Raw genomic sequence first — 18,070 nt, 5'->3', positions numbered from 1 at the left:
CCATTCCATTGTCCAGTACTGACAACCCCCCGGCGCTTGGGTGGACTTCTCTTAGTTTGCTTTTCTTAAGTGAGCAAATGTGTTTATCTTCCCTCACTCCGTGTGACAGCTGCGTGTTTGCACACCTTCCAAAGGCCTGATTTCATTAGGAACTCGACAGCTAGATGTGCATTGGAACACATCAGGAACTAAAGTGATTTTGCTCAAAGTATCTTAACATTGGGAAAAGGCTTTCTGTTTATTTTGTTTGGGTGAGGGTTTTTGTTTTTAAAGCTTTGAGTATAAAGGTCAACTTTAAAAAAAAAAAGGATATTTTTAATAGGAAAATTTTTTACCCTCATGATTTTTAACAGTTGTGACACAGAAGATGCAAAATCTTTTGTTCATTTATGCTTCCTCTAAATCTGGAGAGAGTGATGGCAAGAACTGTTTTGAATCCATGGATCGGTAGATTCAGCCTTAAACATCCTCAATTTACTGACCATTGATTTGATCAGTCCTTTTGACTAAAACGGTGGTTTGTCCAATATTGTATTTGTTGCTTGGGCTGCCTTACAAAATACCACAGGCTGGATGCCTTAAACAGCAGAAATGTATTTTCTCACAATTCTGAAGGCTGGAAAGTCCAAGATAAAGGTCCAACAAGGTCAGTTTCTGGTGAGAATTCTGTTCCTGGCTTGCAGGCAGCTGCCATCTGCCTGTGTGTTCACATAACCTCTTTGGAGAGGCGAAGGGAGAGGGGAGGAGAGAAAGCTCTGCTGTCTCTTCCTCTTCTTACAATGGTATGAGCCCTATTCAGTTAGGGCCCCACCCTTATGACCTTTATCACCTCCTCACAGGCCCTGTCTCCAAATACAGTCATGTTGGGGTTTAGGGCTTCAACGTACAAATTTTGGGCAGACACAGACATTCAGTCCATATCAGATTTATATTCACTTCTCAAATTGATTTGCAATTATGCAACAGATAAAAAGGAAAAATTAGCCTCAAGAATACATTGCAGGATCTGCATCCAAAACAGGACCATATGCAATGGTGTTCAAATTGCTTTCTAATGGTTCTGTGACCAGCAATAGTTACTGTGGGAAAAGCTGTGTTTTATTCCCTGTAGGGGTTACCAAGGCTTTATAAGGGCTCATCTCAGTTGCTCACCTGAGTTGAAAGATTCCTCTAGTGTGTTTGCCAGGAGGATCAACTCTTTATCCATATGAAGGGTTAGGATGCTTATTTACCATAACTTTTGAAAGACAGTATATGATGGTAATATTTAGGGTCAGTGTTTCCCAAACGGATGTCCCATAGTACCTGAGTCTTGAAAAATGCTTGGGGAAAAAAATAAGTTTGAGAAATGCTGTCTATCAGATCTACTTCTTAGAGAGCTACAATACATATTCGTTCATTAAAGGTTCTGATAAATCCCACAGTTTAAAAAATACACGTTAATTTTATCTTGACTTGGTATTTCCTGAAAATTATTTGTTTATATATACCCTCACCTTTAATTAATTAATTTATTTATTCTGCATAATATCTAGCATCCTGTAGAATTTCAGTTAAGCCACCATATTTTTTGGAAATGTTTTCACTAAGATATTTGTTTTTATAATTTGGAATTCTCTCTTCAGAAAAACCTATGGCATGTGATTGTACATGAAAAACATTTTTTTTAGGATGTTTATTTACATTAGGGAGTATTGCTGTGGACTTGAGAACAAATATTGTGTAAAGCACCTACAGTAGGGATTTTAAGTGGTTCAGAAGAATTATATACAGTAATGGGAGTTACAGTGGAATCTCTTGTTTATATCCCAATTATGGCCCATGTTATGTCATATTCAAATTCTGCATGTGCCTCTGCCCCCAGTGCTGGGCTAACACTGGCTTCATCATTATGTTCCTCCACTACATTGAGCTTTAAACAGTAAGAGACTTCTGCTGCATTTGTTGAAACTGAATTTGAAGGAGTAAATTTTCCTAGTCAGGGACTGAACAAAGAAGGTAGTATTATTATTATGCAAGGTATTCAGCAATATCCTAGGAGTGCAAGAGTTTATTAAGACATGGGCCTTCTTCATAATCACACTTCAAAAACCATTTGGCTTAGTTTGTTGAGGAAGTACATCCCTTCAGAATACTTGTCTATGAAAATGCTTAGTTGGACATTGAGAGCTTTGCATGCAGTTGTTCCTGACCTTGCAAGGACATCTGCCTCTGAGCTTTAACATTCAGTGCTTGTGGCATTTCAGCATGCATGTTTATAGAAGCTGCCACCCTCCTGTTGTCACCACCCTGCAGTGAAGGAATAGTGTTAAGTCTGAATTAGGGCGTGGATACAAATCAGAGCTGGAATGCAACCCACAGATACTCCTGTGGGGAGAAGGAAATTTTGCTGGGCTTCCCAGTGGGAACACAAGGATTTGCCGCATTCTGAGGGTCCTGGTGGGCACAGGAGGAGGATTGCCTTCCAAGGAAGGAAGGGAAGGGATTTGCTATTTGTGAGTTCCCTAATCAACTGTACTAGAAGCACTTACCTACATGATTTGATTGAATTTTCAGCAAACGAAGTATTATTCCTTTTTGTTCAGATGCAGAGCCAAGGCTCACGGCCATGAATGAATTTGCCAGTGGCTCAACGTGCTAGATTTGAACCCACTCCTGAATGGGTCCAAATCTAACTGTTTTCTCTAAACTGTGCTGCCTTTGACTTGCCCATGTTCATAAAAGTGTGAATTTGGTGAATGATTGTACTCCGATCATTCATAAGACAGGAAAATGTTTAGTTTGGTTGCTCTATTATGCTGAGGGAGATAATTGTCTTTTACCGGGGCTCTCCAGGTGTCTGGGCCTGCTTACTGACCCTCCCCTGGCAACTCATTTTGCCATGTTTATCAGTCTCTTCCTAATCAGTAAAATGGACCTATCTCTAACCACCTAGAGCAATTTTAGTGGTATAGTGAAAAGATTTTTGAAGATTAAGGGGTCTTTTTGGTTTTTGTTTTTAAAATTTCTAGCTCTGTGGCTCGAGGCACTCTACTTCTCCAGGTTTTCCTTGTCATCAAGGCTGGCAGCATAATTGCATCTCCAGGAAGCCCCACCTGCGGAGGATTCTAATTCCATTTGTCTGGAGGGGGTGCCCAGGCAGCAGTACCTATGTAAAACTCCCCCAGTGATTCTCATGTGCAGCCAGGTTTGAAACCACTGCCCTAGAGGGTGTTTGGTGTCCCTTTTGCTGCTAACATTCTATGATCTTCTGATTCTATAACCAGCTCTAGCACAGTGTCTGGTACAGAGCAGGTGCTTATCAAATGAATGAGCAAGCCTCCAGGAAAATGGTTGTCACAGGGAAAATAGCTGCCACAAAGTCCCCGTACTTTGTGCCACATAAACCTCTGTCAAATACTTTTGGAAGTCATTTGCTCTGAATTTGGGGGTAACATTGGTTGATTTATTTTTGAGGACTGTGGTGAACCAATTATACTGAGTTAACTAATTATTACTAGTTAGTATAATTAGTTATGCTAATTATCACAGAATATAGTGATTAATATTATAAGGTCTTGAGTCAGGCTGCCTGTCTTCCTATTTCTTCTTTATCATTTCCTACCTCTGTGACATGGAAAGTTACTCAGTCTCTCTGGGCCTCAGTGTCCTCATCAGTAATATGGAGACAATAAGTAATAGTAACTATCTCTAGAATTGTTGGGTAGAATAATGAATCACTGGATGTCAAGCACAGAGACCAGTGTCTGGCATTCAGTAGCTCTCTAAGGGCGTTAGGATTTATGGTTGTGATTGTGGCTGTGATCTTATTCTCCATGCCCTCCCTCCTTCCACCCCTGCCCCGCCAAAGGTCAGGTGATACATTGTAGAGGAGACAAACACTACAATATGCACAACGGCTTTAAAAAGCAGCACCACATGAAGCTATGTAGAAAGGAGGCCACCCAAACAGCACAAAATAAAAACTGATATTCCAAATAATGTTTCCGAGTCATCAAAAATGACTGTACCGGGCTTCCCTGGTGGCACAGTGGTTGAGAGTCCGCCTGCCGATGCAGGAGACACGGGTTCGTGCCCTGGTCCGGGAAGATCCCACATGCCGCGGAGCGTCTGGGCCCGTGAACCATGGCCGCTGCGCCTGCGCGTCCGGAGCCTGTGCTCCGCAACGGGAGTGGCCACAACAGTGAGAGGCCCGCGTACCGCAAAACAAACAAACAAACAAACAGAAATGACCGTACCTACCATAGTTTCTTTACTAAGACGGGGTGCAAGTAAATACTAAAAAGATTTCCACCACATTAATAAAAATAAAAGTATTTCATTCTACGCCGATGGAGGAAGCTTCAGACGTCTGGAAGATTCACTTCTGTTTAGTGGCAGTCTGATTATGTGAAATCAATCAAATTATTGAATAATCTTGAATTCCCACTATGTGTGAAGCATGTTCTAGATACCTAGTAAATGTAGAGACTGTTAAGACATGGTTTCTTGCTTCATGACACTTTTAATCTAATCAGGGAAATGGCATATAAAAATAGAGATCATTAAATATAGTGTTTTAGAACAATATAATAGATGTCACCGAGCAAAAGAAGATTGTGTAAACAGAAAGGTCCTGTGAGTAGAGAAGAGCGTGGATCACTGGTTGCCAGCTTGGTGTGGGGAGACCTGATGGAAAAGATGAGATTAGAACTGGCGTTAGACTGAGGTGATGTTTGGATATTCCAGAACGGTAGCTCTCAACTGGGGGCAGTATTACTCCTGGGGGGTGTTTTGCAATGTATGGAGACCTGTTTGATCGTCACCACTGTGGAGGCTGGAGGGGATGCTACTGGCATTTAGTGGGCAGTGGCTGGGAGTGTTGATGAACATCATACGAGGCACAGGGTAGCTCCCCGCAGCAAAGAGTCACAGCCCCAAATGTCAGCAGTACTGCAGTTGAGAAATCCTCCTTTGGAGCTAGAAGTCAATAGGTGAAAAAAACCCAGGAGGTCAAGAAGCCCAGGTCACTGTAATAATCTGGGCAACTGTGGGCAAACAGGTTAACCTCTTTGGTCATCTCAAAACGAGGGCGTTTCGGGATAGAAACTGAGCATCCATACTTGAATCCTGAGTTGAGGCAGCATGATTATGTTTATAGACTCATAAAGGCTGAGCCAATTGAATGAGGCTCGTGATAAAAGGCTTTCGGTTCCTTAGCTCTCCCCTTTCATTTAATGACAATTTTGAGGGATAAGCAGTAATCATTGTGATACCAGACTGAAATAGATATTAACAAGCAAGAACTTCAGAAGTAACATTTTGTATCAGGCTCTCTTTCAGGAAAAAAAGATCTGTATCTAGAAAAACACCTACCTTAGGTTATGCGAAATTATGCTTGTATTGAGCGAGAAAATCACAGCAAGCAGCTTTTGCAGGTTTTGATTGCTGGCCCCAAATTACCCTGACAACATCTCTTTTCAGTTCAAATAAACATTTATTCCAATAAACGGTGGCACTGTGATCTTTTGCTATTTGCTATGTATTTCTGGGTGTGCAGTGCCTTTGGTTAAGGTTTTGTGTGTTTACTAATTACACAGACCTTAGGGAGGCAACAAGATGTTTTCCAAATGCAGCTAGTTTTGTATCTAACCTCTGAAAATGGCATCTAACCAAGAAAGTCATAACAGTGGAAAGTTGCATCTGCACCTGTGTGAATAATGAGGAATTTAAAAAAAAGTTTGAATGATCTTCACTTATGAAATAAGTTAATAAGTGACAGCGTTAATTTACAAAATATATCCATTGAGGTGCTTCAGTATGAATTACCGGGGATCCCAGAATAAGCCACGTAGAGGGGCCACTTTGGAAACTTTTAGTGTGTTCTCAGGTTAATCAGATTCTGAAAGGAATATTTGATTTCCCAGTCCTATCATCAAAGAAATGAAGTGTACTGCTTTAAAAAATTAATTTGTATGGTTTAAAAGCTGTCACCCCTCCACCCTGTCTCCTCCTTCAGGTAATGTAAGTACTTCTGCACTGATGGTCAAGGTGAGGACCCTGGTACTGCTGATTCTAGCATGCCGATTCAAAACTTCTCACAAGAGATGAAGATAAAAATCAGAAAGATCTTTTAAAACTTCCCGAGGAAATGTATATATCTTGATGCACAAATTCCCCAACCCTGTTCAGTGGGCAGGAGAACCAAAATCATAACCTTTCTTGACTCAGCCTGTGCGTGCGTGTGTGTGTGTGTGCGCACACGTATGTATGCGTGCGTGTGTGTGTGTGCGTGTGTGTGTATGTGTGGCAGCAGTGGGGTGCAGGGTGGGAAGTTAGTGCTCTCTGCTGCTGAATGGGAGGAAATAGTACGGTCAAGGTGAAAACTGGCATCTCTTTTTAGTCCTTATATTTTCCCTTATGATGGTTGTCCCAGGGGAAATGGAAAATTAAAAGTACTTACAGGGCTTCCCTGGTGGTGCAGTGGTTGGGAGTCTGCCTGCCGATGCAGGGGACGTGGGTTCGTGACCTGGTCTGGGAGGATCCCACATGCCACGGAGCGGCTGGGCCCGTGAACCATGGCCGCTGGGCCTGCGCGTCCGGAGCCTGTGCTCAGCAACGGGAGTGGCCACAACAGTGAGAGGCCGGCGTACCGCAAAAACAAACAAACAAAAAGTACTTACAAAGTTCTGTATGTGTATAAGTGTGAGCATATGTGTATGCACGTGTGTGTTTGTGTATGTACACATACGCACACCCTCTTAATGATGGCGCTGAACAGATGATCTCTAAGGCCGATTCCATTTCTAAAATGATGTGATTCTAAGAGTATTTAAGTACTTTTTTTTTAGAAGAATGCTTTTTGAAAGAGAAGTTGATGAATCATGTCAGTAGCAAGTATAATATTTTGATGTGGCTAACAGTTTCACTGATCAATGCCCAAGACTTTTTAAAATAAATTTCTTTCTTTCTTTCTTTCTTTTTGGCTGCATTGGGTCTTCACTGCTGCTCACGGGCTTTCTCTAGTTGCGGCAAGTGGGGGCTGCTCTTCATTGCGGTGCGCGGGCTTCTCATTGCGGTGGCTTCTCTTGTTGCAGAGCACGGGCTCTAGGCACGTGGGCTTCAGTAGTTGTGGCACGTGGGCTCAGTAGTTATGGCTTGCGGTCTCTAGAGCGCAGGCTCAGTAGTTGTGGAGCACGGGCTTAGTTTCTCCATGGCATGTGGTATCTTCCCGGACCAGGGATCGTACCCGTGTCCCCTGCATTGGCAGGCAGATTCTTAACCACTGCACCACCAGGGAAGCCCCTTTGCCAAAGACTTATGATAATAAATTGTTATAGAGTTTGGGATGTTTATAGTAAAGAGGCACCCATCACCAGTTGTATGAGATGCAGATGTCTGCTTGAGGAGGAACAATTAGCTGTAATTCAGGAGGCTGGACTGTTGACCATTAGATTCTTGGTCTTTATCAGCCAAGCAGACTGATCCTCACTTGTGCCTCCATTTCTCACCTCTTTCCTTTGTTCTTGCTATTCCCTCTATTTGAAACCTGCTGAAGTTTTCATTCCATTCCAAGGCTGATCCTGCTCCAGCCTTACGAATCTATTTTTGAACTTAATTCACTTTAAATAAGGGAAAAAATAATACATTTAAGAAATCTAGTTTCTATTACATGTAGGCTTTACATGTATTTTAAACATTTTTACAGCTTTATTGAGTTGTAATTTACATACTGTAAAGTTAACCCATTGATTTTTAGTAATTTTATAGAATTGTGCAACCATCACCACAATCTACTTCTAGAACTTTTTCATCTCTCCCCACACTTTTCTTCTACCTATTTGCAGTCAGTCCCCACTCCCACATCTCCAGCCGTAGATAACCACTGCTCTGACATCTGTCTCTGTAAGTTTGCCTTTTCCAGGAACTTCATAAATGGATTGCATAATATGTAGTCTTTGGATCTGGTTTCTTTCACTTAGCATAATGTTTCTGAGCTTCATCTATGCTGTCACATGTATCGGTAGTTTGATACTTTTAATTGGTGAATAGTATCCCATTGTATGAATATACTACATTTTGATTATCCATTTACCAGTCATTGAGCATTTAGATTGTTTCCAGTCTTTGGCTATTATGGATAATGCTGCTGTAAACATTCACATACAAGTCTTTGTGTGGATATATGTTTCATTTCTCTTGGGTAGCTTTCTAAGTGTGGAGTTCATGAATCACATGATAAGATTAGAGTTAAGTTTATAAGAAGCAGCTAAACTGCTTTCCAAAGTGGCATTATTATTTTACATCCCCACCAACTATATATGAGAGTTTCAGTTTCTTAAAATCCTTGCCAATACTTGGCATTATCTGTCTTATCTATTATAACTATTTTAGGGGATATGTAATAGTATCTTTTTGTGGTTTTACTTGAATTTTCTTAACGATTGTATTGGGCACCTTTTCATGTGCTTATCAGCCATTCATATGTCTTTATGAAGACTTTCTATTCAGTATTTTTGCCTCTTTGTAATTGGATTGTTTGTCTTATTATTGAGTGTAAGAGGTCTATATATATTCTGGATATAAGTCCTTTATCAGATACATGCTTTGAAAATATTTTTTTCCAGTATGTGGCTTGTCTTTTCATTTTTAAATAGTATCTTTGGAAACACAAATATGTTTAATTTTAATGGATAACCATTTATTATTTTTTTCTTTTAGGCTTGTGTTTTGTTGTTATAGCGAAGAATGCTTTGCCCTCCCCAAGGTCACGAAGATTTTTTTCCTATGTTTTTTCCTAGAAGCTTCATAATTTTAGCTCTTACGTTGAAGTCTATAATCCATTTTGAGATAATTTTTGTGTATGGTTTGAGGTAAAGGTCAGAGTTCATTTTTGCATATTTGAAATCCAATTGTCCCAACACCATTTGTTGAAGAGTATTCTTTTCCCATTTAATTGTCTTGGAAACTTACACACATTAATTTATTATTTTTACCTTCCCCTAAACTCTATTAAGTAATTGCTCTTATCCTAACTTCAAATATAAGTTTACAGACTTATAAATTTTAACTAATACACTCAAATTCCCACAGCTGATAGATGATAGAACCAGGATAGGAGTTCTGTTTTACCCAAGAACAAGACCTATTTTCTTATTAAAATTTCCTTGCATGATGTTTATTCCAACAGTAAACTATAAGCTTCCTGAGGTTATATATCACTTATTCTTATCTTGGCACCATAATCTAGGACAGTACTGTTTATTTGAGGGTCATGCTGTGAAACATTCAATTGACTTAAGTGATGTGAAAGTAGGTAATGACTCTGTAATCTAATGACTTTTTCTCTTCTTAACGTTTATGCTTACCATTGACAAAACTAGACTTTCATTTTATAGGAAACATTTTTAAGAAAAACTACTCACCCTCTATTAAGTATTCATTCTGTATGAACATGAACTTCATTAGGAAACATGGTGAGCTGAGAATGTCTTTTCTCATATTTGACTCTAAAGAAGCTTTCAGGTGTCATAAAGCGGAACTCAGATAAATACTGTCAGGAAGTGATAAAAGCATTGTCTTGGGAGCCAGAGGATCCCAGTCGTGGTTCTTCAGTAATTGTTATGTGACCTTGAGCAAATCATTAGATCTCTCTGCACCACAGTCTCCTCACCTGTAAGAGAATAGAAGTGGACCAGGTTACCATTATGATTTCCCTCCCATGATATGCTTTTGTTATATAAACTGCTACTGCAACATCCTGTTCTGCTCTAATGAGCCATCAGTGGCTTCTCCTATTTTCAGATTGCAGCGAGAATCTGTTTCACTGTCACACGGGCAAGTGCCTTAATTATAGCCTAGTATGTGATGGATATAATGACTGCGGGGATCTGAGTGATGAGCAAAACTGTGGTAAGTAGCATTATTTCCCTGAAGGTTTTCACTTAAAATTGCAGAAATTTATAATGAAGAACTTGTAGCTCATCGTTTGTTAATGTGATTAGTGGGTGAAATTACAAAATGATGGGTTTCTTAATTTTCAGAAAGAGGAAGTTTTTTAAATTATTAGTCTCAGTCATGTCTTATGTGTAAATGTAAGATTTCTTACAAAAACGTCATACTAAGGAAATGCTAAAGATGTGGAATAGAAATATGGGAGTTCACTTTTTTTTTCTCTTTGAAAATGTTTGGTTTCTCCTCTGGTTGGAGCCGGTGGCTTGTGTTTAGATTTTGAGCTCTTGAGCAAAATTTTGCAGACAGATATATTTTCTGTTCCTGATCCCGCTATTATGTATAACCAAAGACCCCTCCTTTATTTGATGGCTACACACTACAAGGGCAACTTCTGCAGTGGGGATATCGAAGGTTAGAAGGGTGCATTTGTTTTACATACAGAAGCTGATCTTAACCTTTAAAGAAGGAACCTACCTAATAGTTGCACGTTTGTACCTATAAACAGCATCTTCCCAATTCCTCACCCTCCCAGCCCCTGGTAACCAGTAGTCTACACTCTGTTTGAACAAAATCAGATTTTCTTAGATTCCACATGTCAGTGATATCACACAGTGTTTGTCTTTCTTTTTCTGGCTTATCTTATTTAGCATAAACGTATACAACACTATATGTCAATTATATCTCAATTAAAAAATCAAGAATGACCCTACCTTTAAAAGAGCCGAGTTCAATTCTGAATGCCCTCTCATGAATTAAAACCAGCAAAATTCTTCTTGCTTATTTACCTTTCTGAATTTGTGATTAGCTTTTGAATTATTTTTGAGGTAGTATATTATTGAGTGACAGAAGAACTTTCTAATATGAACAGAAGGGCAAGGTGAGATGAGGCAGGACACTGGGCAAATGATGTGAAATAATATTCAGCATTAGAGAATATCAAAAGAAATGCTGGGGGAGGATCAGGAGTGGTATCAGGGGAATGCCTCGGAGGAGTGGTGAATGTCAGAAATGGCCCCCTGCTGGGAAACTCAGTAGTTTCTAGAAGCACCTGTGTAGCTGCCTCTCACTGCACCCATAAGAATGTTGGAAAGTGTACATACGTGCAAAACATCCCACGGGTCACTAGATAGATATGGATTATCTTCTGGGATTGAGTAGTCTTGGGACACAAAGAATGAGAGGCCAATGTAATCGTATACATCATAAAATTTATAGTTTGGGGCCTTAGAGGTTATCTACTCTAACTCCTCCTTTTACCAATAAGATAACTGGAGAAAGGAGAGTAAAAATGAGGGAGGGGGAAATTGAGTGTAGCTTGGTAGTTCAGTAGGTCAGTGGAGAGGACTGGTGTATAGTTAGCATGTGAAAGACAGTGGTCTTACCAACTCAACCTAGTTCCTCTGAAGGTAGTAGGATATCATGAGGTTTGTGCTCTTCGGATGACTTTGTTTCTATGTAATGGTAATAATCACGATGTCCTCTTAGACCATTCTCTGTCCTGGCTGCCCATCTTTAGCAGGCTGAGCGTGTGCTGGCTCTTCTGGTTCCCACCCATGTAAACCAGCCATTGTGTCTTTCTTCTTTGCTCTGCACCATGTCTTCCATCTTCTTCACTTAATTGCTCCCCTATATCCTTCAAGATCCATGGTCCCTCCATAGGTCTGTTAAAGACAGTGGTGCTGTTAATGGAAATCCATGATAGTTCCTCATTATTGAATCTGTTATTCACGAATCTACATACATCTTTTAAAAGGTTGTTTATATTAAGGTTATTCCATGTCTCATATCAAAGAATCCTATAGGTTCTGCCCTCTGTGAGAAGAAACATCACTTAGTTCTCCTTTTTCCCCTGGAATATATAGTTTGGGACAGAGGTTAAATCCAGGATAAAAAGAATCATAAAAAACACCCAAATAGTTTGCATTTCTTACCCAGCAGTTCTTTCAAGTATGAGTTATGTATTTAGACAGTTCAATAGAAAACCTAAGCTTAGCATCAGGCAAGATGACAGGAGGAGATACCTGCCTCCGCAGTTTACCACAGAGAGGTAAGTTGCAATTCTTAGAAACATGACAGAGTTGTCACGAATCATCAAATCAGCTCTCTACATTGTGAAACCCAAATCACAGTTCTGTTTATTTGAGCCAAATCACAAAATTTTCATAAGGAAAGGAAACAATGACTAAACACAACAAAACCCAGAACAAAACTATGGGTCCTAAAAAAACTGGGTGGTTGTTATTCATCTGAAAAACAGTCAGGTCTTACCCCATAGTGATGGTGGCCGGAGGGCCACATGGTTGGCCGGGAGGTGCCATACCCAGAGTAGAAATGTTATTGATGGTATTGGAATAATTGGAACAGACTCTCTTCTACTGGAACCACAAGCCATACAGTTCTAAGTGTTTGTCATGCTGGTTCTCTCCATCCTCCTGAGTTTTTGTTTCCTCCAGATTGCAACCCCACAGAGGAGCATCGCTGTGGAGATGGACGCTGCATCGTCATAGAGTGGGTGTGTGACGGTGACCATGACTGTGAGGATAAGTCTGACGAGGTCAATTGCTGTGAGTGCCCTGAGGGTTTTCATTTTGCTGATTTTTCTACTTCTGCCTGTTTAGTCAAATACACTCAAGGTTCACTGTCTAAAACAGATTCTTACACTTTGGTCCTAGCCTATACAGATAATAATTGAGTGGTGTGATGACAATACCAACATAGTGTAACTGACTTCCGCATCTGTCTCTCCAAAACTCCAAAAGTCTGATTTGGCTGCTTTGGCCAAGTGGGTGGCAGTTTTCTTTCTCGTTGTCCACAAATATCCTTTCTGGGTCTGTGACTTTGTCAAAGGGAATGTTCTTCCCAGAGACTGGGGCACTTTTCTTCTGCAAACAATATATGAGCAGTTAAGTGGGAGCCTCCAGAGGCGCTCTCAGGTACCACGTATGGGAGAACCGGGGGAGATAAGAGAGCCTTCAGTGTTCATAGAGGTACACAGCGTGTGCAATAATATTGTAACTTTAGAGCCTGTCTTATTTCTGGGTGAGTATATACAGAGAAAACTCTAACTCAAAAAGACACATGCACCCCAATGTTCATTGCAACACTGTTTACAATAGCCAGGACATGGCAGCAACCTAAATGTCCCTCGACAGATGAATGGATAAAGAAGATGTGGCACATATATACAATGGAATATTGCTCAGCCATAAAAAAGAATAAAATAATGTCATTTGCAGCAACATGGATGGACCTAGAGATGATCATACTAAGTGAAGTCAGCTAGGCAGAGAAAGGCAAATAGCATATATCACTTATATGTGGAATCTAAAAAAATGATACAAATGAACTAATTTACAAAACAGAAACAGACTCACAGACATAGAAAACAAACTTATGGTTACCAAAGCGGAAAAGGGGGTGGGTGAGGGATAAATTAGGAGGTTGGGATTAACATATACACACTGCTACATATAAAACAGATAACCAACAAGGACCTACTGTATAGCACAGGGAACTCTACTCAATATTTTGTACTAATCTATAAGGGAAAAGAAAAGAATCTGAAAAGGGATATATATATATATATATATATACACATATATATAACTGAATCACTGTGCTGTACACCTGAAACTAACATGATATTGTAAATCAACTATCCTATAATTAAAAAAAAAAGTCTTCAGGTAGCTATTACACTACCTGCCTAATAAAATCAAATATGACTGATCACATTTTATTCCCTAGAAACTACAGTATACTCAATAGGGGATAATAAAATGATTGAATAGCAGCAGCTATTTGTTAAAAGAGAGTAATATTGATCTGAAAGAGTTAATATGGTGCATTTTATGCATGTTCAAACTAATTAAACTCTTTATTCCATCTTTTGCTGTCTAATAAAAGCAGGAACAGCTGATACATATGAGATTGACTAATTTGCCTATAACCTGAGGCAAAATTAAAAATGTGGGTTGCATGGTTTTTATTTTGACATAAGAAAAATCACATAAATTAATTAGGAAATGCAATGCCCAGCTTTCTTCTTTCCTGAACTTGTTTGAACTGGAATAGTACCTGAGTCCTTGCTTAGTGGATATAGTAGAACAGAGTGGACTGTATTTTGATGGATCTTGGAAAAGCAAGGACTTGATGCTCATGTATGTATTTATGTATGTGTGTATATATGTATGTGTGTATGTAGACCATAAGTTGGTGAAGGCCGAGGTCATATGATACATGGGTTTCTAATGCTCTAAAAGACAATAGGGATAAAATTAAGATAACCTTCAGAAATTGGAAGGTTAATGGCCACTAGACTATTCCTTTTAAATGTCAGATGTTGTAAGCAGGTTTTGAAATAAAGTGTTTATTGTGGGGTAGGTACTCTGCAAGTCTTTCACATATACCACTTCATTAGTGCCTTAGATCAGGTTGGTGCAGAATGAAGTGTTGGGGCTTGGGTTAGAAAAGCTTGCCTTCACATTCTGGCCCTACCTTTTAACAGCCTTGAGACTTTGAGGCAAACACTAAACTCTCTAAGCTTCAACTGCCTTATTCTAAACAAAGTCGATAATATCCATTTGTAAACTTGTTATGACGATTTGAGATTAGACACCTAATACTCCTAGCACAGTTATTGCCATATAGTAAACCTTTAATAAATTGTAGCTTTTATATTAGTAGTATGACTACTACCATCATTAATACTGTTTTTCACCATGCAATGATCAAGAAAAAATTTTTAGTGAGTGCTATTTAATAAGGGAAGAGAAATTCCTGAAAGGAAACTTTCCATTCCAAAAATACTTGGAATAAACAAAATGAATGATATATTCATTCATTTATGCAGAACATTCAGATATTTAGAACACTTCATTCTTGGTGATGCCAGATAACTGGGAATCATTGATGTGATCTATAGGCTGAAAGAAGTAGAGATAATTTAAATGCATGTTATTTGCCATTTCCTAGCGTGTCACAGCCAGGGTCTGGTGGAATGCAGAAGTGGCCAGTGTATCCCCAGCACTTTCCAGTGTGATGGAGACGAGGACTGTAAGGACGGAAGTGATGAGGAGAGTTGCACCAATGGTAAGTATGTGCTCCAGCCCCGGAAATGGTCCTTACTGGCGGGCCTTTCCTTGGGAGCAAAGCAAAAAGTTGGAAGTTACCTACAACTTAAAGGATCCCCATATAAATAATGCCAGATTGCCTAATGCACTGGTCCTCGCAGCTCTGGTCAGCCAGAAACCCTTGCTTATGGTAAATTTAACTCTTATGCAACTTACACTGAAAAATCATCCCTAAGGCTGAAGAGTAGAGGTTAAACACTTAAACACCATGGGCAGATTCAGTTAGATGTTTTATGGGGAAAGACCACAGTAAAGAGAAAAGTGTAGCATATAGTATTCAATTCAATTAGATTTCAATTAGAAATAACTGGCTTCTGAAATTAAATGTAATGGCTTCCTAAAATAACCATGTGCAGAGAAGCAGTTTAATGCCTCACATCTTAGTTGGAGTATAATTGCTTTACAATGGTGTGTTAGTTTCTGCTTTATAACAAAGTGAATCAACTATACATATACATATATCCCCATATGCCCTCCCTCTTGAGTCTACCTCCCACCCTCCCTATCCCACCCCTCTAGGTGGTCACAGAGCACCGAGCTGATCTCCCTGTGCTATGTGACTGTTTCCCACTAGCTATCTATTTTACATTTGGTAGTGTATATATGTCATGCCACTCTCTCTCTTCGTCCCAGCTTACCCTTCCTCCTCCCCGTGTCCTCAAGTCCTTTCTCTACGTCTGTGTCTTTATTCCTGTCCTGACCCTAGGTTCTTCAGAACTATTTTTTTTTAGATTCCATATATATGTGTTAGCATATGGTATTTGTTTTTCTCTGACTTACTTCACTCTGTATGACAGTCTCTAGGCCCATCCACCTCACTACAAATAACTCAATTTCGTTCCTTTTAATGGCTGAGTAATATTCCATTGTGTATACGTGCCACATCTTCTTTATCCATTCATCTGTCAGTGGACACTTAGGTTGCTTCCATGTCCTGGCTATTGTAAATAGAGCTGCAATTAACATTGTGGTACATGACTCTTTTTGAATTATGGTTTTCTCAGGATATACACCCAGTAGTGGGATTGCTGGGTCATATGGTAGTTCTATTTTTAGTTTTTTTAAGGAACCTCCATACTGTTCTCCATAGTGGCTGTATCAATTTACATTCCCACCAACAGTGCAAGAGGGTTCCCTTTTCTCCACACCCTCTCCAGCATTTATTGTTTGTAGATTTTTTGATGATGGCCATCCTGACTGGTGTGAGGTGATACCTCATTGTAGTTTTGATTTGCATTTCTCTAATGATTAGTGATGTTGAGCATCCTTTCATGTGTTTGTTGGCAATCTGTATATCTTCTTTGGAGAAATGTCTATTTACATCTTCTGCCCATTTTTGGATTGGGTTGTTTGTTTTTTTGATATTGAGCTGCATGAGCTGCTTGTAAATTTTGGAGATTAATCCTTTGTCAGTTGCTTCATTTGCAAATATTTTCTCCCATTCTGAGGGTTGTCTTTTCATCTTGTTTTCCTTCCATCAATATACTTAAATATACTTTAAAAGGAGTCTGATATTATCTGTGAAACCCCCAAAGAAAAAGTAAATCAAATAAGTTGGTTTTTTAAGTGTGTCTATTTCTGCCAGAAAAGAAAGCTCTACCCAGATTGCTTTAAGTCCCAGTTTGTGTAGAAGCATCTCCCCGTACAGGGTTGGTAATATTCTTTGACTTAAAAATCACTGCATTTGCTTATAAGTGACCTTACCTCTTACAAACATAGCCTAGTTGTCAAGAATGTGGATGTTGCTGCCCAGCTGCCTGGATTCAAACCCCAGCTCTGCCATCTACTACCTGGTTGACTTTAGGCCAGTAACTTAACCCCGTTACATTTCAGTTTCTGTGTCTGTAATCTCAGAATAATGATAACTACTTCCTAGAGATGGCATGTGGTGAGCAGTCAATAAATGTACGTTATTATCACATGGCTGCTATGTGAAAGCAAGTCTTAGGCTGTGTATATTCCAAATCCGCTAATGAGATTGGTCACCGATAACTAAATTAGCTTTTTCATAGTGAATATTGATCATTAGGATGGCTTTAATGAAAACACATTTCAGACCTAAAGGGAGAGCCTTTTAATCACCGATTTAGTCCATAAAAAACTAGATAACGAGTGCTTCATTTTACCAGTTTTAAAATTCAGAAGGAAATCCCTTTCTAGCCATGAGTTATTGTGTGCATGTCAGCCAAGCAACTCCCTTTTGATCAAGTAGTTCTTTCTCTATATATAATTCAATGCTGTTTGAAATAATTTTGGATTTTTTTACTAGGCAGTGGCAGGATTTGTAAATACTTCCTTACATGTGTGAGATGTTAGAGAGTCACATGATAAAATGGATCACAAAGTAAAATTGCAGCATCTTTATCCACTCTAATGAATTCAATATAATAAAAGTATATCGTGGTACTGGGAATTTAGTGGCAAGCAAAACTGCTGATGGGGCTGGCAGGCTCCTGTGGGAGATAAGCCAATACAAATAATTGTGCTGGTCCTTGTCTAACTGGGGAGTGACATAGGCCAGGAGGGAAATTCAAGGTGCTAGGATGCCATGTATTGGATGCATGTCCTGGTAAAGGGCCTCTGGGAAGCTTCCCTGAGATGGAGCCATAGGAGCCACAATCTGAAGAATGAATGGAATTAACAAAGGAGAGTGGGTCTGGAGAAAGAATTTTAGACACAGGGAACCGCTTGGCCAAAGGCACCGAGGTGGCAGGAAGGAGCAAGGTAGTTTAGAGTAGTGGGAGAAGGCCACTGCTTTTGGCCAGCTTGGAGTGAAGGGGAGCGAGTTACAAGTGTCAGCAGTGATCAAAGGCTGGTTCTGCTCAACCAGGCTGGGAGGGGGTCTGGGACTGCTTCTGCCAGGACTTGGGGCCCTGTTCAAGATTTAGGCCATTACAACCCTCAGCCTTGCTCTCAGCCTTCCTGTTTAGTCTCCCTTAACCTCCAGTGACTCCAGCCTGTGTACTTTTTACTCCAGGCCTTTGCATATCCTGCTGTTAGCTTGG

At 39.8% G+C, this 18,070-nt stretch overlaps 1 protein-coding gene across 5 annotated transcripts in view; it reads left to right on the top strand.

The window, feature by feature from the left end:
- Nucleotides 1–18,070, top strand: part of CORIN (corin, serine peptidase) — a 278,076-nt gene that overhangs the window by 177,810 nt on the left and 82,196 nt on the right. For all 5 annotated transcript variants that reach the window (XM_067036047.1, XM_059067269.2, XM_067036046.1 and 2 more), the window contains exons 7-9: nt 9,784–9,891; nt 12,387–12,497; nt 14,908–15,024. In XM_067036047.1, the coding sequence (XP_066892148.1) occupies nt 9,784–9,891; nt 12,387–12,497; nt 14,908–15,024 (336 nt within the window). The remainder of the gene's footprint in view (nt 1–9,783; nt 9,892–12,386; nt 12,498–14,907; nt 15,025–18,070) is intronic.

This window comes from Kogia breviceps, chromosome 6 (genome assembly GCF_026419965.1).
Source record: "Kogia breviceps isolate mKogBre1 chromosome 6, mKogBre1 haplotype 1, whole genome shotgun sequence".
Taxonomy (NCBI): domain Eukaryota; kingdom Metazoa; phylum Chordata; class Mammalia; order Artiodactyla; family Physeteridae; genus Kogia; species Kogia breviceps.
Note: the sequence above shows the minus strand (reverse complement) of the source record. Positions and strands in the feature narration are given on the sequence as shown.